Source organism: Xyrauchen texanus, chromosome 30, assembly GCF_025860055.1.
Source record: "Xyrauchen texanus isolate HMW12.3.18 chromosome 30, RBS_HiC_50CHRs, whole genome shotgun sequence".
Taxonomy (NCBI): Eukaryota; Metazoa; Chordata; class Actinopteri; order Cypriniformes; family Catostomidae; genus Xyrauchen; species Xyrauchen texanus.
Window position 1 is genome coordinate 13530461 of NC_068305.1, and position 21468 is coordinate 13551928.

The 21468-nt window shown below is 38.4% G+C and overlaps 1 protein-coding gene across 1 annotated transcript; it reads left to right on the forward strand.

Moving 5' to 3' along the window:
• The first annotated feature begins 3416 nt into the window (after positions 1-3416).
• On the forward strand, positions 3417-21058 carry echdc2 (enoyl CoA hydratase domain containing 2). Its single transcript, XM_052098215.1, has 9 exons — positions 3417-3979; positions 7704-7771; positions 11052-11139; positions 12253-12339; positions 13705-13797; positions 13987-14043; positions 17966-18153; positions 20464-20562; positions 20749-21058. Exons 1-9 carry the CDS (start codon positions 3829-3831, stop codon positions 20824-20826), a joined length of 909 nt encoding a protein of 302 aa, XP_051954175.1. The 5' UTR covers positions 3417-3828; the 3' UTR covers positions 20827-21058.
• Positions 21059-21468: the final 410 nt, after the last annotated feature.

A 21468-nucleotide genomic window follows, 5' to 3' on the forward strand; every position in this document is an offset into this window, starting at 1 on the left:
ATTAAAAATCTATTCACCTACAGGGAAAACATAATAATTCAATTTTTACTTCCTGAACCAGGCTCCCATATTCAAGTGCTTAAAGGGACCCTCCCATCAGTCAGATGGTAAAATGTTTGAAGGGACCCACATTGAAGGGACCCACGTTGAAGAGTCCTGTATTCCCGTGGTGAAAAGTTGGCAACCCAACTAGGATTTGAAATAAAGCTATGGTCGTAACAACCATAGAATTGAAGGGGGATGTGTCCCCCAATATTCAGAATAGTGGTCAATCAATATGTTTTTCAGTGATTCTTAAACTTTTACTTTTGTTCTCCCCAATCTTTAATATTTGGTTACATCCTTGAAAAGAGCTTATGGTCACTCTTATTTATGATATTTTTTGCTGCTCTGCTGTGATTGGTGCTGACTAAAGACTTTGACACTCTCTCCAGGTCCATGAAACCCCAGTCAGTATCTTCTCTGCAGGCTCGTGTTGAGGAGTTTATCAGCAGTCGGGAGAACAGCGCAGAACACTCCGCAGAGACACTCTGCCTGCCGGACCTGAAGCGACAGACTGTCACCTCTCTAACAGCTACAACCGCAAATGCAGAGAGAGAAAAGATCAAGGAGAGAGATGGAGAACAGGAGATGCAGAGAGACAGACAGAGGGAGGGACATACGGAGGTCGGGGTGTTAATGAGGGACAGAGAAAAAGACAAGGAATGGAAGGTATAACGGGAAAGAGGAATAGATAATGACAGAGAAAATGAGCCAGGAGTAGGTGTCTATCCTCTCCTGTTTCTTTCTCCTCTGAGATGTTAGCTCCTGATGGACATTTAAGAACAGTTTGCACTTTACCAAACATTGCCCAAGCCCTTGTTGAAGCATCAGACACAGAGGACATCCGCTGTTTGAGCGAGAACTCACATCCAAGAGATATTTAAATCTCGAGAATTTCAGAAATAAAAAACATGACCTCATGAATTGGATTGACAAATGCAAATGTCTTTCTGGTTTTTAAGCATTTCCTATTGACCTGTTTCAGTAACGTCACTTTTTCTGCACAGCCGCCACTTTTTTGACCATCAGCGGAAAGGAGCAATTTGACTTTTGATTCATGCCAAGTCCTGGGAAATGTGTATACAGACACTTCCCTCCTCCCCTCGTGGACGGCGGTCTTCCTTTGACCCCTCCGCATTTCTGGGGGATGGCAGGGCTCTCCTCCGCCCCTGACAGCGGCTCCATCGCTCCAGGGGGTCGGGGAGTCCAGTCCCCACTCGCCTCGCGGACGGAGGCTGTTCACTGTGTCCGGGCGGTAGGTCTACTCCCTCCCCCATTGGATGGCAGCGGCACTCCCCTGGGTGGACGGCAGTGTCGAGCACTCCGCGACGGGCATCCCTCCTCCTTCCTGGGTTTCGGCACCAGTGTAACGTAATTTAAAGTAAAGGAGGAGGCGAGAACCAGCTTGTCAATATAAATAATAGTTTTAATGATAAACTTAAAAAGGCACAAACACACACATGACGGACATGTCCATAAACTATCTCCCTCTCCTCACACCACCATGCCTTTATCCCTCTCTGAGGCTTAGTTAAGGGACCAGGTGTGTATTATCACAACCCGGCCCCACCCTCCACCCTGCCACAGTGTATATTTATATACCTCTTTGTTATCATTTTCGCCCAAAAATTACATTATTTTGTTTGTTCTTGTCTAATACCGCTGGTCATTTTGGTAATTTATCAGCCAGTGTGTCATACAATATACGGTCTAGTAAATGTTGTTTTAAAATTAACAATTATTAACTACTACCACAGGTTCTTTCTCATATTTATGTATTAAAAATAAATGTTTTAAAGCTTTTTATTTGATATATGAAACCACATACTGCTAAGTTGTGTAAAGCAGTCTTTGGTCTTATATAAATGACAAGCCAAAGCATATAATTTAAATGGCTTGTATTAGTAACTATTAATGGATCACACATGCTTATAGAATAAAGTTTTTATTTTTTTCTATTATGTTTTATGCAGTGAAACTAAGTAAAAAGAAATTGCTTATATTTCATATTTTACAGCAGTTATGGACGACACAATTTTACAGTTAAACATTTAATTTTACATTTAATGTGCAAAGTACTGAAAATCAAAATGAGTAAAAATGATCATACAATTATTTTCACACAATAAAAACATTATACAACTTTTTTAATTACATATTTTCTACTGCACAATATACTTCCAACAACCAGTAGTGTATTAATAAATTAAAAGATGGGTAAGATTTTCAGTTATTTATTATTTTATGTAGGCTATAAACGTCACCGCTACCAATAACAATCAGTCTTCATGTCTACTTGCACACTAGTCGCCAAACATCCCTATACCCCCCCCAACTGCAAGTGGGGGTATAGGGAGATTGGCTCAGGGCGAGTGACGAAATCACCCCCATCCACTATATAGTGCACTATTTTTTGTGTCGGCCATTTTGTAGTAGTGCCCGAATTCGTTCCCTACATCTCTTCCCTATATTTTCGTTCCCTATATTTGTTAACTTATTCTTACCCACAATGCATCGTGATTTCGAGTACACTCACTGAACTGACGTGCAAGGGGAGAGAGAGAGAGAGAGAAAGAGACGAGCCAGTTAACAGCTTCATTTCTTTTCAGTATTTATTTCACACTGTCTGCAGTGTTTCACTTTTTGACAAATCAAAATGTGATTAAAAATAACAATCAAATATAGCGATCCAAAATCATACAGTTATATTTTATTATTTACGATAATTTATATAGGCTAAATGTTTGATATGGTTATTTATTTATTTGCCATTAAAATGCAAAGTGATTTCTTTCTTCACTAATTTACTGTGATGATATTATTAAGTCAGAAAATTGCAAGCAGAAATTATTCAAATATTAATTTATCACGTTGGTAGATAACTTTAGTACTGTATTATAGTCACATGAGTGTGCTAAGGGCACGTCACCTCTTCTCAGTGTACACAAATGGTGGATGGGAGAGTGTCAAAATGATATAACTTAACAATAATAATAATAATAATCCAATAATGTGCGCTTGTACAAATGTTTTTTATTATTGTAGCCAGTTTTTAGTATTCATATTTGAATCATTATGAAAATATTGAGTTAAACATGACAAACAGAATGAAGATGTATTGTATATGCCATTTTGTAAGAATAACAAGTATTGTAATTGCTGTTATTATGATCCTACAAGTAAGATAAATGTTCATATGTTACTAAGTTGTTTCTGCTTCATCTCCAGCGCTCTCTCCGACGCTCCGTGTTTATGCCAGCGTCCCCATTCACTCACTCCTTGACCTTGCCTGATATAGGACACTCAAAGACATCCCCTATATAGTGAATGAGTGAACAAGTCAGCGATTGCGGACGCGGCCAGTGTAATGAAAAGCGTTCTAGTTTGTCGCGTCGCTAGAAGATGCGGTTTAACCTAAAAACGAAAACTTTATATCTACCAACCACTTTAATATAATACAATCAAACAAGCCATTATTTTAGGTAATGGAAATGTAACTACATAACAGGAGTAAAGTGAGGATTTCGGCAAGCGTTGACTGTTTGAGGAAGTGAGGTGAAGAACTACAAACGTCAACCCTCTGTGTGTGTGTGTGATGGTGTTTCACAACACAATGAATCTCCCATCTGGCTTATTTTTAACAGCAACAGTTCGGTTTTAATTCCAGGTTATACGGTTTCACTTTGTTTCTGAACTAACAACATTACTGTAAATACATATAGCTTGTGAAAGAGTCGTAATATTTATCGTGAGTGTACTGCGAAGTGTTGTCACGAGTTGCAGGGGATGATGGGAGCGCGTGGCGCGTTTGCTCGGCCGATTAAGAGACTGTTTGATCGGCTTAGTTTGACTCAAACCCGCTTGTGCTCATCGTATGGGCCCGGTGCTGATGATTGTCCTGAAGTTCGTCTGAATCCACTTGATGGTGAAGACAACGGTAGGTGCTTGTCACAACCATAACGCGACTATTATCACAAGTCACTTGTTGCTGTGCTGGTGTGACACAAGTATTGAAATCTGAACCAAGAGAAACGCCAATCTTCTAAAGAAGTGGCCTCATGTCACTGTTTTTATTAGCAGTTGTTACAAAACTCTAACATAGATCTTGCAGAGCAATCCTAGTGCTGTTTACTGTATATTTGTGGCATTTGTAGTAAAACCATAGTGACCACAAGTGTTGATCTACTAATAAATTAAAGTAGTGAAGGTACTTAAAAGAAATAAAAAGTGCTTAACTATATTGCAGCTATTTAAAGGAGAAAATTAATTTAGATTTATAAGAATTGGACGATAGTATGTTATCAATAAAATCTTGACAGTTCTACATTTAATTATGAAATTCTCTTTTGAAAATGAGCATAGTTTAACCATGGCATTTGTAGTAAAACCACAGTCCTTGGTTACTACAGTCGTGGTCACTACAATTTTACTACAGTAATGCCATTTAGGTCATTTAACTGTCAGTGATGTGAACATATTACCTGTTCAAAACGGTCAAAAAAATACTCTGTACATTTTTGTAGATGTGCATGTGTGCACAAACCCCATTTGAGATATGCAATTTGTGAGAAGGATGCAGTAGCCATTGGAGAGCTGAAGAACAGTATGGGGCTAGGCTACATTTGAGAGAATTGTTTGGTTCAATTTGACCCAAAGATGTACAAAAAAAATATTTAAGGCTGTATAACATTCAGAAAGTCAGAAGGTGAAATGTTGCAACTTGTTCTTACCAAATGAGTCAAAATTGACCTGTTAAAGGGGTAGTTCACCCAAAAATGAAAATTCTCTCATAATTTACTCACCCTCATGCCATTCCAGATGTGTATGACTTTCTTTCTTCTGAAGACAATCTAAGTATTTCTCAGCTGTGTAGGTCCTCACAATGTAAGTGAATGGGTGCCAAAAATGTTGAAGCTCCAAAATCCACATAAGCGCAAAATAAAAGTACTCAAGATGACTCCAGTGGTTAAATTAATAGGTGTGGGTGAGAAACTGAGCAATATTTAATATTGACGTTTGCTTCCAGAATTTGCTGGTATTTAATTTATTCCGTTCTTTCCTCTACCAGATAAATTTTCTCCTGTGCCACTGGCATCAACACAAGCCCAAAGCATGATCGAGCCACCCCCGTGCTTAACAGTTGGAGAGGTGATCTTTTCATGAATTTCTGCAACCTTTTTTTCACCAAACATACCTTTGCTCATTGTGGCCAAAAAGTCATATTTTAAATTCATCAGTCCACAGGACTTGTTTCTAACATGCATCAGGCTTGTTTAGATGTTCATTTGCAAACTTCTGATGCTGAATTTTGTGGTGAGGATGCAGGAACGGTTTTCTTCTCATGACTCTTCCATGAAGGTCATATTTGTGCAGGTGTCGCTGCACAGTAAGAACAGTGCACCACTACTCCAGGGTCTGCTAAATCTTCCTTAAGGTCTTTTGCAGTCAAATAGTGGTTTTGATTTGTCTTTCAGCAACCATACGAGGAGTTCTCTCTGAAAGTTTTCTTGGTCTTCCAGACCTCAACTTGACCTCCACCATTCCTGTTAACTGCCATTTCTTAATTACATTACGAACTGAGGAAACGGCTACCTGAAAGCACTTTGCTATCTTCTTATAGCCTTCTCTTGCTTTGTGGGCAGCAATTATTTTAATTTTCAGAGTACTAGGCAGCTGCTTAGAGGAGCCCATGGCTGCTCATTGTTGGGACAGGATTTGTAAAGCTTTGAAATTTGCTTCACCTGGCCTTTCCAAATGATGATTCTGAACAAGCCATAGCCCTAACAAGCTAATTGGGTCTGATATCTTGGTAAAAGTTATCTGAGAGCTAAAATCTCTTGGGATGCCCAAACTTTTGCTTGGTGCTCCTTTCTTTTTCTTAATTGTACAAAATAAAAATAATACACTAATATTGCTTAATTTTGAAAAGAATGTTTCATCTTTAACTTTATGGCTTTTGGAGATCGGTTTTCTACTCCGCTATTCACAGCAACAGAAACTTTGACCAGGGGTGCCCAAATTTTGAATGTCACTATATAAATTCTCCTTTCACGTTCTCATTCTCCTTTTTCTGTTTTTGGTGATTCACATCCTTCTTGCATATCACTCCCTAATTGGCAGGGAGGAGAATTTGTGATTTGTGGATTACTTTTATGCACCCTGTGGCAGGGTGGAGGGCATGGCCGAGTTGTGATTCCACACACCCGGCCCCTAATCAGGCTAATCAAGACAGAGACAGAGAGGGAGATTTACGGGCAGCTGTCCGATACCTTTGTGTGTTTGTCTTTTTGTTTCAGTTTTATATTAAAATATGATTTATTTTGTCAAGCCGGTTCTCGAAGCCTCCTATCCATTAATCCCCTTTACACTTGTGCCGAAATCCGGGAAGGAGGAGGGATATGCCATAGCAAAGTCCTCACCACTACCATCCACCCCAACGGAGCAGCCGCGGCAGAGGACGGAGTAGCCCGGCCGTCTGGAAGCGGAGGAACGCCCGCCGACCGCGCGAGGAAGAGGGGCTCCCAACCAACCGCCTGGAGCGGTAACCGCTGCCAGGGTTGGGGGAGACCCTTACCGTCCACCAAAAACACGGCGGGGCGTTCAGTCCGGCAGGGGCCGCAGGTCTGCCTCCGATCCGTCCGGTGAGGTATGGCTGTCATAGGAGGAGTGGCAGAGGACCAAGCTACGGCGTATCGGAAAACCGGCGAGTAAGTGTTTTTTTTTCTCTCTGTCTCCTCTCTCTCTTCTACTGCCGCTCCGTGTTGGCCTTTCCCTCTCATTTTAAAATGTTTTGTTAATTTGGCATGATCACCATTATGGTGTGTAGGTGCCACACTTTTTTTTTTTCCCCTCCCCTTGTCCCCTCCCTCATCCAAGTAGACGGGGATGACCTGCTGGCAGATGGTGCGGAAGGCACGCCCCTCCCCAGGGAAAGGGGGGGGTGGGGGGGTGTACGTCATTCTGGTGGGCTCCCCAGCCTGTGAGAATGAGGGAGGAATGTGGAAAGCGGAGGGCGGGGCCGGGTCAGGTCGTTATTCTGCACACCCGGCCCCTAATCAGGCTAATCAAGCCTCAGAGAGGGATAAGGGCCGACTGGAAGCTGCAGTGCGACAGAGAAAGAGATTTATGGACAGCTGTATCTTAATTGGTAAATATCTTAATTTGTGTTTGAAGAAGAAATAAAGTCATATATATCTGGGATGACATGAGGGTGAGTAAATCATGAGAGAATTTTCATTTTTGGGTGAACTATTCCTTTAAGATGATTGAAGGAACAATCATTTTTTCTTTTGTTTGTTTTGATGGACTTGATAGAGTCACACTGTTTGATTCTGCTACCAAAAACGAGGATTTATGACGTATTCTTAACCTGTTCAAGGTAAAAAATGACAGTAAAATAAGAGAAGGGTTAACCGTGACAAGCCCAAAAATGATAATCGTATCCTTTTCTGAATGACTAAATGGTGACTTGACCACAGCTACAACTTCAGTTTGAGATTAACGAAGAGCTTTTGTTAAGTAATATATAAAGGTTGCTTCGGTTGCTCTTTGTGTAAAACCTATGTTGAACCCCAGTTCTCCCCTTCCCTTTTTGTAAATGTTTTATCTGCCTCTTCTTTTCTCTGTCCTTGTCACGCACTCTTTCTTTTTTCTCTGTTTAGGTATAGTGGAGGTGATGATGTGTCGTGAGAGAGCACGGAACTCTCTGGGCCGTGTGTTTGTGGGTCAGGTGAGTCGCCCACCCTGCATGTCTGTGGAAACCACCTGTCCTGCAGGATCAACCTCAAATGTACAAGAAGCAGAAGATCTAGTCAATGAACATGGCTTCCGCTCTCTGTTCTCTTCACTTTCTCTTCCTCTCTTCTCCATTTTTTTGCCATTACCTCAACATTGTTTACATGCACATGAAAATTAATTTAGGTCAGATTTGGATCTGGTATGTGTCATGTAAACTTCCGGTTGACTGATAGTGGATTTTACAGATGAAATACCCAGTAGTAATCGGAATTTTTTTTGATTTGGTGCATTACTTGGCATACGACTTTTCAATATAAACAAGCCTGAAACACACCAAGGATTCAGGATTCATATTTTGAAGGACTCAAGACTTGACTCTGTTACAATGCTCTATATTTAAGTATTAAACCAAATTAAGTTTTTAATAGCCTATAGATTCACCAGGGTTTTGTCTAAATATACTGTATATATTTCACCAGATTCAGTTTAATGAGGAATGCAGTTTAATCGCAAGACACGATGTATGTGCTGACGGGCAGGGGCGTAGATTTCAGGGGGGATGGTGGGAAGGTAACCCCCCATAATCAAAACAAACTTTGTACAACCCCCCAATACTTGAACCATGATCAATGGATACATGGAGATTCTTCAGACAGTAACCCCCATAATTTATACAAAATGATGAAAGATTTAGATGCAGTGAATTCCCAAGAGCATTCAGTTATTGTTTTTATTTCACCTCTAGAGGCCGCTGTTATACTGTAGAAACAAGCTCTTCTTCTTGTATACAAGACTCACACTATCAGCATAGATTTATTGCCGATAACCGATAGTTCTAAAAAGCAACTGTTGGCACTGATTAATCTGTAAAACCGATATATCAGTCTACCTCTAATGTAAACCCATTACAATAATTGCCATAACATGATTAATCCTATATTCCGGGCTCTAGAAATCAAATTAAAGGAATATTCCGGGTTCAACACAAGTTAAGATCAATCTACAACATTTGTGACATAATGTTGATTACCACAAAAATGTATTTTGACCTCTCCTTTTCAAAAAAAAAAAAAAAACTGAAATCTGGGTTACAGTTGAACGTTATGAATGTTAAAATGCTCACCGTTTCAAACGTACAGCCACATGGCATAAACCGTATGCGCGTTAACATGATTTTAGTGTGATAATATCACTTGGTAACCTTTTTTGAAAAGTTATAGACAATTTTACAACTTCCCTCCAAACATGGTCCCCCATTCACTTCCATTGTAAGTGTCTAACTGGAACCTACATTTTTGCTCTTTTTAAAGAAAAGGAGGGACGAGTCGAAATACATTTTTGTGTTAATCAACATTATGCCACAAATGCTGTTGATTGAGCTTAACTTGTATTGACCCTTTGCTAAGTAAAATCCTTAGTTATGGTTGCTCGCTCTGACAAGCTCTGCAGAACTCCCCATTGGAATGAATGGAAGATCGCCATGAATTACGTGGTTTTTGGTTAAATATTCTCATAAACGGAATGGATAATATTTTTACATGGGCTGGTATAAAGAGTGACATTGTAGTGCATATTTATCTGAAGTGTTTTGTGAAAGAAATTGTTAAATTACACAGTAATGTGTTTAAAAATGAGGAGACTGAATCAAAATCAAGGCAAACGATTATTAGTCACTTTAAAAGAGAAAAACTTCATTTATTATCGATTACAGGTATAATAACATTAGCGTAAGTGAACAGAGCGGTTTATAACATCTCATAACACTCATTTTGATGCTGTGAACTGTTATTTACTATTGCTTTTACTATGACTTGAATTAAATGAATTACAGTTCAGTTGTTAGATTTAATTTACCTTGGAACAAATGTAGGTGTTGTTGCAGATGTTAGAAGTTCATTTGGGAATGAGGGCTGACACGGTTTAATCCATAACAAGCTCTTCTCCTGATTTGTTTTAAAGATTATTATTATTATAATTTTTTTTTTAAAGAAAAGAAAGAAAAACACTGCGTGTATCCTCTCTTGGTAACTCATGTCACCATTACACATGACCCGGCCACAACGGGATTTACATGTAATTTTTTTTTTATTATTTACATATTTTTTGTAAAATCCTGCTTTAATGTACTCAAACACACATTTCTCCCATAGGCTCTCATTGGAAAATAGCAAAAGTTTGTCAGAGCAGGGCAACAGTTGCTGAGACAGGATTGGTCAGAAGCACTTAAGGCGTGGCTAAGCGAAGGATAATTGAAGCCGGAATATTCCTTTAAGACAGCTGGCATAAACTTGTATTAATCTGAATTCTGTGCCATGTAAACAACTTATTTGCTATATTGTAGCTCAAATATATTTGCGCATGTCCAAATGCAATAATACGTGTTATGAGTGCTACATTATATGGGCAGTGGTGAAAAGTCAAGCAATTAAAGTAACACCTCTTTAGAGTGAGAAGATGTCTTAAGAGACTGATTCTCTTTAACAAACATTAAAAGAAATGAACATAAATCAGTATACAGGTGGGTGAAAGCACTGTAAGTATCTCATGACCTACATTTTGCAATTCATTGCACTTGTGCTGTTGTCCGGATATGATTGAGGATTAATAAATTGATTAAATTACTGGGCATACTAAAAATTAATTGTAATAAATCGCAAGCATGAGTATTTCCAGTGTTTATCCTTATTCTGATATGTTGATTACATGTAGACAAGATTATTCCAATTGCTGTGAAGCATGTAAACCTGTTTTTAGTAATAAAAGCTTACTAAGTATATGGCCAATGAATTATTCAGTCAGACAGAATGGCATGCCTTTTTATTTAAATTTCATCTATATGATATCTCCCCCATATTTCAAATTCTCATTTGTCTTTAAAGGGATAGTTCACCCAAAGATTGAAATTCCGTCATCATTTGCTCACCACCATTTTTTTTGGGTGAACCTATTTCTGCAACCAATCGCTGAATAGATTTTATATATTATTAACTAAATATACTTCAGTTATGAATGTTCCATTTCCTTATATTCTCTCAGTCTCCTTTTTTTCTGTTTCCACTAAGTGAGAAGAATGTATTTTAAAGTTTGTATTTGATGGCTTTATCTAAAGGATGTCTGGTGAAATGTGTGCTAGGCCATAAATAAATACTGTAGAGAACAAAGAAGAAAATAAATCTGGCATTTCTTTGTCGTCTTTCTCTCTCCAATCAATATTCCAACTTTTTTTCTGTCTTTCTCTCTCTATGCATCTATATTTGTCTCTCTCTTTATAGATGAGAGAGTTGGTTTCATCGTTACAGCATGACACAGCAGTTCGTGTGGTGGTCTTTAGAAGTTTGGTCCCCGGAGTGTTTTGTGCAGGTCAGTGTGAGAATCTGTCACACAAAACCAAAGACAGTTTAGCTTACCTTACTAAAAGAATAGTTCACCTAAAATGTACTCAACCTCATGCTATCAGATGTGTTTGACTTTATTTCTTCTGCAGAACACAAATGAAGATTTTTTTTAGGAGAATATATCAGCTCTGTAGGTCCTCACAATGCAAGTGAATGGTGACCAGAAAAGTAATTAATTAGACTCCAGTGATTTAATCCATGTCTTCAGAAGAAATATGATAGGTGTGGGTAAACCTTTAAAGAAAGTTATTTTTTTACTATAAACGTCCTGCTTTGACCAGCCCCGACCAGTAGTGGTAATGTGCACAGAGATTGCGAATCACAAAGAAACAAAAGAAGAATGTGGAAGTAAAAATGAAAGTGGAGATTTATAGTAAACAATACTTCTAATTACCTGTTTCTAACCCACACCTTTCATATCTCTTCTAAAGACATGAACTAAACCACTGTCATAGTCATATGGATTACTTTTATGCTGCCTTTGTGATTTTTGGAGCTGCAAAGTTCTGGTTACAATTCATTTGCATTGTATGGACCTTCAGAGCTGAGATATTCTTCCAAAAAATCTTCCTTTGTGTTTTGCAGAAGACAAAAAAAAAAAAAATCACACATCAGGAATGGCCTGAGGGAGAGTAAATTATATGCATATTCATTTTCGGGTGAACTATTCCTTTAAAGCTGGTATGTGTAACATATCAATGTTTAAAATAATTTCTCCAAATCCTATCCCAGTTTAATGTGCAGACTGAGAGAACAATAAGTAAGTCATTCATAGGTTGATTTACCTCAAAAGTGTAAACTGTGCTCTGTTGTGCTATTAAATCTGCTCTATTTGTTTGAGACTAAGAGGTCTACAATACCTCGTTAACTTTCCCCTCCAATTCGGTTTGGTGATGCTGTAGTGGCACAGAAATCACACAATTCACCTTTTAATGAGTAAGACAGCATGCTCATGTTCTACTGTTCAGGAAATATCAGTGTGTTGCACCCAATAAAGGAGTGCTCAAACATTCAGATATTTACATATAACATAATGTGTTTTTGCAAAGACTGTAAAGCTCTGTTTGTGTGTTAACAGGGGCTGATCTTAAGGAGAGAGCGCAGATGAGTAACCCTGAGGCAGAGCTTTTTGTGCATGGCCTACGATCATTAATGAATGACATCGGTGAGACATGAGGATGATGATAGTCATGAATATTGTGTATTGACTGTGATCTTCCAAATAAAGTTAATGCTACTGTTTTGATTAAGAATTTTAGACATACTTTAAAAAGGTGCAACACTCAATAAAACTTGCTTGACGTTTCGGCCTCCCTCAGGGCCTTCCTCAATGTTAAGTTCTGACATTTTCATATTGAAAAGGGGATTGTTTCTTAGCTGTATATCTGATTTTGACTAGAAGCAAGGATGAATGAATATGCATAAACTGACTCACTGTGAATTTTCTACTCTGGGTGTGAAGTACTTAACTAGTTGTACTTAATTATTATTTGGGGGAATTTATACTTTTACTGAAGTATTGATGAAACTGAATACTTAAGCTTTTACTCAAATAGAACTACATTTCTAAAGACCAGTCTTTTTACGCCTTTCATTTTCATAGAGACCTTCAAAGTACAAATTACACATTTCAATTGTCATCATGACACACCGATCAGCCACAACATTAAAATCACCTGCCTAATATTGTGTAGGTCCCCCTCGTGCAGCCAAAACGGCACCAATCTCAAAATATCATTCAGGATTGGTGCTCACCACAATTGTACAGACCTTGTTGAGGTCACCTTGTTGAGGAGAGAGCTCAACAGAGAATGACCAGACTGGTTTGAACTGACAAAATCTACAGTAACACAGATAACTGCTCTGTACTTAGGCAGGTGGTTTTAATGTTGTGGCTGATCAGTGTAAATCCATTCACATATTTGTTCTAGTCTTATTGAACTAACAAGTCAAAGCACATACTTATAAGCATTGTTGAAGATGAACTTTGACTCAAGAGTCAGTGATGGTGTACTCTGTCATTTTTTCCCCATTTAAAACGTTTTACTCTCAAAGAAATTAATTGTAATTTTGAATCATGTAAAATATCATCACTACTCACATGAGTCATATCAGTAACCTTATGAAAGCTGTTTTATTCTACGTGGGGCATGGGTGCCCTTATGGGGGCTGCCATTTTAGAATCACATGACCATAGCTCATAAAGTACACACTTTAAATACAATTTCTCAATACTTTACACCCCCGTTTTCTCTGAATACTCTAATTGCTAAATTATGCAAATAACATGCTATTAAACATTTTATGAAAATAATCCTGTTTTTATAATCCAGAAAGAATCCGTGTGCATTTTCCTGACAAGCACGGTTAATTTAATCAAAAGCACAGAAAATGAATGTCTATATGTCCTAATAATATTCTGTGTGTTAGCATTGAAAGCCTTCAGTTGAGTGTTTCAGGAGAGTTCCAGCTGTTTAAAGCCTTCTCTGTTAATGTGATCTATGACCTGTCTGATCCCTTTCTGTGCCAGCTGTGCTGCCCATGCCAACCATTGCAGCGGTGGATGGTGTTGCTCTGGGGGGCGGTTTAGAGTTGGCACTAGCATGTGACCTTCGCACAACGGGTGAGTGTGTATGCTCTGACCTTGTGGGGATGGATCACAACAGGTGTTTCATGGCTGTGGGTTTGGGTGATTTTTAGTCATTCTGCCAGGACATCATAGAGTCGGGAATCTCATAGCATGTGGAGGCAGTGCCCTTCAGCTGACCTTTCTCTCTCTCTCTCTCTCTCTGTGTGCGTGTGTGTTTTGCAGCTCACTCTGCGCAGATGGGCCTGATTGAAACAACACGAGGATTACTTCCAGGCGCTGGTGAGGAAAATAAAATGAGAAGATAGAGTGACTGAGAATGACAAATAGTGAGAAAGACCGGTAGATGGAAGTTTGGTTACAGAAGAGTTATATAAAGACATAAACAGACAGGTTAACAGAAAGACCGACTTAATTGGATGAGAGAAGCTAAATAAAGTGCCTTGCAAACATTTCTGATAAATTCTAGTTCTTATACTGAATTATCAGTGACATTTATATTATTAAAGGGATAGGAAAGGACATTTTTCCAAATTTGGAATGGCCAAATCCCAATGTGCTCAAAAATCTCGTGGTGGCGTAGTGACTCGTCTCAATCCGGATGGTGGAGGATGAATTTCAGTTGCCTCCGCGTTTGAGACCGTCAATTTGCACATCTTATCACGTGGCTTGTTGAGTGCGTTACCGCTGAGATATAGCGCATGTGAAGACTTCACTCAATCCAACACGGCATCCACGCACAACTCACCACGTGCCCCCACCGAGAGCGAACCACATTATAGCGATCATGAGGAGGTTACCCCATGTGACTCTACCCTCCCTAGCAACTGGGCCAATTTGTTGCTTAGGAGACCTGGCTGGAGTCACTCAGCACACCCTGGGATTCGAACTAGCGAACCAGGGGTGGTAGTCAGCGTCTTTACCACTGAGCTACCCAGACACCCATTGTTTTTAATTATGTAATTCACAATGCATAATGGGATTGTAGTTCATCCCTTCATGAAAGACGTGAAATACACAGTCTTGTACCTTTTGTCTTTTTGTCCAATTTTCAAATAATTTTTGCCTCAAATCAAAGTTTGTAATGTTGTGATTCACCTCAGTGCTTATTGGTTTGGTTCATGGCTTAGAACTCTTTTATGAAGGTTTTCATGAAATCCCCACGACATAACACTGACATTTTTGAAAGGGTGGCACCAACGAGTCTGGAGTTTGCCTAGAAGTATTATGATGATCTGGAAAATGAGTTTTTTTCACGATATTTACAGGTGCACTCAATACAATTCCTGTTTATGTTCGCCAGTGGCGTAGCCAAGGGTAGACTGAGATGGGCCTGGGCCCACCCAAATAAGACCCAGACCCACCCAGAAAATTAGAGTTCATTCTTTGACTTCAACTATATTTATAATATTTATATATATATATATATATATATATTTATATATATATATATATATTTATATACGCGTGTTGCTAAAAACACTAGCAGTTTGGCTTTCTTGTCATATGTTTCCACTGGCACGTGCTGAGCGAATGTGAGCGGGCGCTTTAAATTCCTTCCTATGGAAGCCGAGCGACAAGCTCGCGAGGTGGATTGTAAAATTGACAGAAGTGTGGGGCAAGCGGTTCCCTAGCATTGGGAGTGGCTTTGTGCGAATTTCTTCCGCGTCAGTGGAAACGCAGCCTCAGACTGTGTGAAGTTGCTATTTCCCCCGCTACGCAGGTCACAGCATTCCGGATATTGATTTCATCTTGACTGCAAGATATCATGAATATTTTTCTATAGCACTGAAACACGCTTCACTGATGCCCTGTTCCGGTCCACATCCTCTTTTCCCCAGATGTGAGTAGACATGAGGTGTGTGTTTCCAGAGCGCCTTTAGACCATAGCGTTTTTTTCTTTCTAAATTTAGTTTTATTAATCAGCATGTTCCAAGCCTTTAATAATAAACAAATAGATTTCTAATTTTGTGAAATTATTCAGATGTCATCATCTCTGACAAGGATGAAAGACAAAACAATTACTAGTTTGTAGCCTATTCTTTCTCACTTTAATGAAAATAGAAAAATGGTCCATTCAGACAAAGTTTCTCTCTGGAGATACCCCTGAACCCCCATACAGTGTCATTCCACAGTCACAAGGGCTTCTATGTAAAGAAATATGAAAATAATTTTAATGTAAAAAAAAAAATAATAATTATATATATATATATATATAAATATACATACACTCACCTAAAGGATTATTAGGAACACCTGTTCAATTTTTCATTAATGCAATTATCTAATCAACCAATCACATGGCAGTTGCTTCAATGCATTTAGGGGTGTGGTCCTGATCAAGACAATCTCCTGAACTCCAAACTGAATGTCAGAATGGGAAAGAAAGGTGATTTAAGCAATTTTGAGCGTGGCATGGTTGTTGGTGCCAGACGGGCCGGTCTGAGTATTTCACAATCTGCTCAGTTACTGGGATTTTCACGCACAACCATTTCTAGGGTTTACAAAGAATGGTGTGAAAAGGAAAAACATCCAGTATGCGGCAGTCCTGTGGGCTGAAAATGCCTTGTTGATGCTAGAGGTCAGAGGAGAATGGGCCGACTGATTCAAGCTGATAGAAGAGCAACTTTGCCTGAAATAACCACTCGTTACAACCGAGGTATGCAGCAAAGCATTTGTGAAGCCACAACACGCACAACCTTGAGGCGGATGGGCTACAACAGCAGAAGACCCCACCGGGTACCACTCATCTCCACTACAAATAGGAAAAAGAGGCTACAATTTGCAAGAGCTCACCAAAATTGGACAGTTGAAGACTGGAAAAATGTTGCCTGGTCTGATGAGTCTCGATTTCTGTTGAGACATTCAGATGGTAGAGTCAGAATTTGGCGTAAATAGAATGAGAACATGGATCCATCATGCCTTGTTACCACTGTGCAGGCTGGTGGTGGTGGTGTAATGATGTGGGGGATGTTTTCTTGGCACACTTTAGGCCCCTTAGTGCCAATTGGGCATCGCTTAAATGCCACGGCCTACCTGAGCATTGTTTCTGACCATGTCCATCCCTTTATGGCCACCATGTACCCATCCTCTGATGGCTACTTCCAGCAGGATAATGCACCATGTCACAAAGCTCGAATCATTTCAAATTGGTTTCTTGAACATGACAATGAGTTCACTGTACTAAAATGGCCCCCACAGTCACCAGATCTCAACCCAATAGAGCATCTTTGGGATGTGGTGGAACGGGAGCTTCATGCCCTGGATGTGCATCCCACAAATCTCCATCAAAAAAATGTGCAAATGTGATTAAATATCGATATCGAATGATAAGAAAAGAATATAGTGATAATATTTTTTGGCTTATCTCCCAGTCCTAGTTTCAAAAATGCATAAATTCTGATTTCTGAAAGTGTGAAAAAACTGTTTGAATTTACTGCTTCTCTGTTGTTAAGGAAAATTTGGTTAAAAAATGTTTAGAGAAAACTTGGCCCATCCATTTTTATAGAGGTCCATCCAAAAGTGATTTCCTTGCTACATCCTTGATGTTCTTTGACACCTGGTAGCAGTAATATTTGTCTGGTCATATAATCTCAACATGGCAATGCTAATGAAAGTGCGCCCAAAACTATATGTAGAATACAGCAGGTTTTTCTCCAGACTGATCATTTGAGTCTTAAACATAATTTTAAACATGTTAACAATTACATTACAATACAATTCTTCTATTACTATTTTTTCTGTTTAAAAGTTTCATAATTAGCAAAAAAACTACCCAGTACACCTTTAAAGTGATATGTGTGGAGCAACTCTAACGTTGCCTAGTACATCTCATAAACGCCTTACTTGCAATGGTGGCAGTATTATCATGCAGTGGGACTTTACATCAACAGGGACTGGCGTCTTGTTAAAAAAAGGGAGGGGAGGGGATAAAAAAGTAGCATAAACCTTTAAGAGGCTTGACTCACCCCAAAAGACACACACAAGCTGGAAAAAAAGTTGCTCTTCGTACGTTTGTTAATATTTGTTAGTCATATTTTCTACCATAATGTAGATTTGAGCTTCAGTGCTTTCAAATAAAAATATCACAGCAAACTAAATTTCTCTGTAGTATATGTTAAGTAAAAATGAAATTTAGCATCCCATAACTTTAGCAAGCTACTGTAAGTGTAATATCATTGTTCTGTCTCTCTGTGTGTATCAGGAGGCAGTCAGAGGTTGCCCAGGACTGTCGGCTTTGCTATGGCAAAGGAGCTGATTTTTACAGGCCGGCGTTTGGGGGGTGAGCAGGCTCTGGAGCTGGGACTGGTCAACCGCTCCGTGCCACAGAACCAGACAGGAGACGCGGCTCATAAAGAGGCGCTTAGTCTAGCACGAGAGATCCTGCCTCAGGTGTGTCTGGAGGACTTCTCCATCCACATATCCTTCCTCTATGTCTCGGACACTTTCTTATCAGTGTCTCTGTTAGTCTCATTGAATTATACTCACTTCTGTCATGTTGAGCACTCTCCAAGAGTTTATGTGAAAGCGAATGCAAATGTAATTTTTACAGGGCGTGAAGGTCCGCTCTCAATAAAAGTCAAGAGTCTTTTATTGTTAAATATTAAAGGGACATTTTCAGTATGCAGACGTTCTCTTATTTTTGTGATAGTTCTTCGACCTTGGGACCTGATCTCGCAGTGACAATGTTTGTTTGAGTATAAATGTAATTTTGACATGTACACTTGTGTCCAAAAGTCACCATTTGTGAAAATGATTCTATTTAGCATTTTTGTGTTCAAATACATTCTCCTATACCAGCTTAATAATATGCAGTCAGTTAAAAGTCATTAGAGGTTGATTTCCCTGAAAAATGTAAACACTGGGTCTGTGACACTTTCGTTTAGTTTGTTTGAGCATCCCGAGTTTTGGGCGGGACTATCCGTTTGGCTGACCAATGGAGTGTTCATGAAACCTGTCATTATTAGTTTTTGTGCCACTTCTTCCACATGAATTAACACTTGGTTTTAATAATAATAATAATAATACAAAAAAATCATTAAATTAGTAATCACTAAAATCACTAAATAAATCAAATAATGTCCCTTGCATTTAATTTCAGCACTAATTTTCGTCCATTTTCATTTTGGAATTATCTTCAGGTTGATAATGATTTCTTTCCATTCAAACACAAGCTTTGTGTTATTTCATTTTAATTGTCAGTGTTACAGTTATCAGCATGTCACTTGGTACAATAGGAGATTTCTTGTTAACTCTTGTAGATCAAGTTTCCAACCAAATGCTTTTTTTTTTAATGATAAATCAATGGAGGGCCAAATTCCAAAACTCAAAATTAAATAATTAAATCAATTATTTTTTATTTTATTATCTTTTGAAATAGACAATACAATAACAAAAACTTAAATCACTAAATAAATCTTAATTATTTTAGACATTTATTGATATATTTAGTAATTTAATGATTAACCTAATGAGTTTTGTTATGTATTTAATTTTTTTTATATTTATTTCATTTTAAGAAATTTGTCCCTTCATAAAAATCAGCCCAAAGATAATGAAAATTACACAAACTAGTGTAAAAATGGATACAAATGACTTTAATTTATTGATTTTAAAAAACATTGTTTTCTTAAAATGATTTATTATATATTATAATATTTCTTCATTTTACATCATGGCTTTTCTTTTTTTTTATGTGTCAAAATTCTTATTGTGTTTAATTCTAGGTTTAAATGAAAAGATAGATAATAAAATAATAATTTCAGTGTGGTCCCAGAGTTTTGAGCACACCGCGTGTTTATCTTTGTTTCCAACAACTTGAAGTCGTTCTCATACCACTTTGGGTACTTGTAATTAAATCCCATTTGCATCATCTGACACTGTGCTGTCACAGAGAGCCTTTCCCATCATGACTCAAGATGTCAGGCTGGCCAAGAATATGTATGGCCACCAGACAGACCTGTCTTAAATGTGCAGTCACAATCTTTCCTCAGGCCCTATAGTGTCCAGAGTGCACAAACAACGTCAAAGGGCAAAAGATGTGTGCGTAACTGAGCTTGTGACATTTTAACAGGTTAGTTTAAAAGATTGTAGGAGTGAATGCCAAAATATTTAACAAATCATCGTCATTATGACTGCATGTACTGGGTTGTGGAACCTGAATCATCCGTTACTGGCAACTGTACTAAACTCACTCGTGAGCCCAAGATCATCCTGCTTTTCCAGTTTTCACAGTGATTGCGGTTATAAAATTAGATTTAAGTGAAGTATGCTTATTTAGGTCAGTGTGAACAGGTATTATAACTTCTGTCAGCACTTCAACCCACATGACTTATCACTCATGACTATGTGACTGTGTCTTAGATAAAGTGGCAATTTTACAGATGCAGTGATGGATAACAATAGTAAATAGAGGCCTGTACTAAGGTCAAACTGAAGCTCCATTAAAATATCCTGATTATTGCTGGTGCTTGCTTAATCAAACAAAACTCTCTATTGCTCATACTTTGGGTTAGGGATTTGAACCTCTAACAGTAAGTAATAAACCTTGCAGCGTAACTTGTCCTGCACCGTTTGTGCTACAGACATGAATGATACCTCCAGAGCTGTGCCGTTTTTGTTTTTTAAATCAATTACATTTATGATTTCAAAATGATTACTATAATCTGAAGACGAATTAGTTTATTTTCCTCCCTCCTGCAGGCCCCGATTGCCGTTCGGATGGCTAAAGTAGCCATGAATCGAGGCGCTGAGGTGGACATCTCTTCGGGAATGGCTATTGAGGGAATGTGTTATGCCAGGGTAAGCTTGTCGTTCTATATGTGATGTAGTATGTCTCATATTGTTGTTTTTAAACAGGACAGACACAGACAGTAGAGTGATAAATCTAAGATGTTGTGTGCAGAAATTCATCAGTATCTGTACAATTTCAGTGTTTTGATCTTATGGTTTCTTGGTTTGATTTTAAATGTGCTTTATGTATTTCAGCTCATTCCAACAAGGGACAGACAAGAGGGCATGGCTGCGTTTATAGAGAAGAGGTCTCCAAGATATATCGGCGAGTGAATGCACTAGTATAGTACTTGCATCTCTTAAATGTTTTAACCTGTTTGACATGTTTCAAGCCAGCACATTCTGTACCGTGACGTCAACAAAATATTGGGTATCATTTTCCTCTGAATTTGGAGCTTTAGTTGTAGTGGTGTCATAAAAGCAACTGCCTAAAATAAGTAAATTGTTATTCACATTTCGTGTTACAAGAACGTTTTTTGTCTTGCGTTTCTGAATGAGAAATCACAATGAATAATGAATTTAAGACAATTTTCTTCAAATTGAGAAAATAAATGAATAAAATATTTTGAAATGAGAATTTTTTTCAAGCTATCAATTTAACAAATATTACAACACTTACATTTGAAATATATTTTAAAGAAATATTCCGGGTTCAATACAAGTTAAGCTCAATCGACAGCATTTGCGGCATAATGTTGATTACCACAAAAATAAATTCTGACTCGTCCTTTTCTTAAAGGTTTTTTTAAATTAAAATCAAGGTTACAGTGAGACACTTACCAAGTGGCCGAGGACGATAAATCGGCAGATATAATGAATTTTTTAATTATCGCATTGGCCAATACATTTTTGAGGGCACCGAGAATCGCTTGCTTGCATGTGAAGCGACAGACATGTAAACGACTAGTCACAGTT

What these genes read in the sequence shown, in the direction of transcription:
- echdc2 (XM_052098215.1), top strand. Translation starts at nt 3,829, where the DNA reads ATGATGGGAGCGCGTGGCGCGTTTGCTCGGCCGATTAAGAGACTGTTT. An exon ending in ATGTGACCTTCGCACAACGG is followed by an intron (nt 13,798 to 13,986) that starts GTGAGTGTGTAT and finishes TGTGTTTTGCAG; the next exon opens with CTCACTCTGCGCAGATGGGC. An exon ending in CACGAGAGATCCTGCCTCAG is followed by an intron (nt 18,154 to 20,463) that starts GTGTGTCTGGAG and finishes TCCCTCCTGCAG; the next exon opens with GCCCCGATTGCCGTTCGGAT.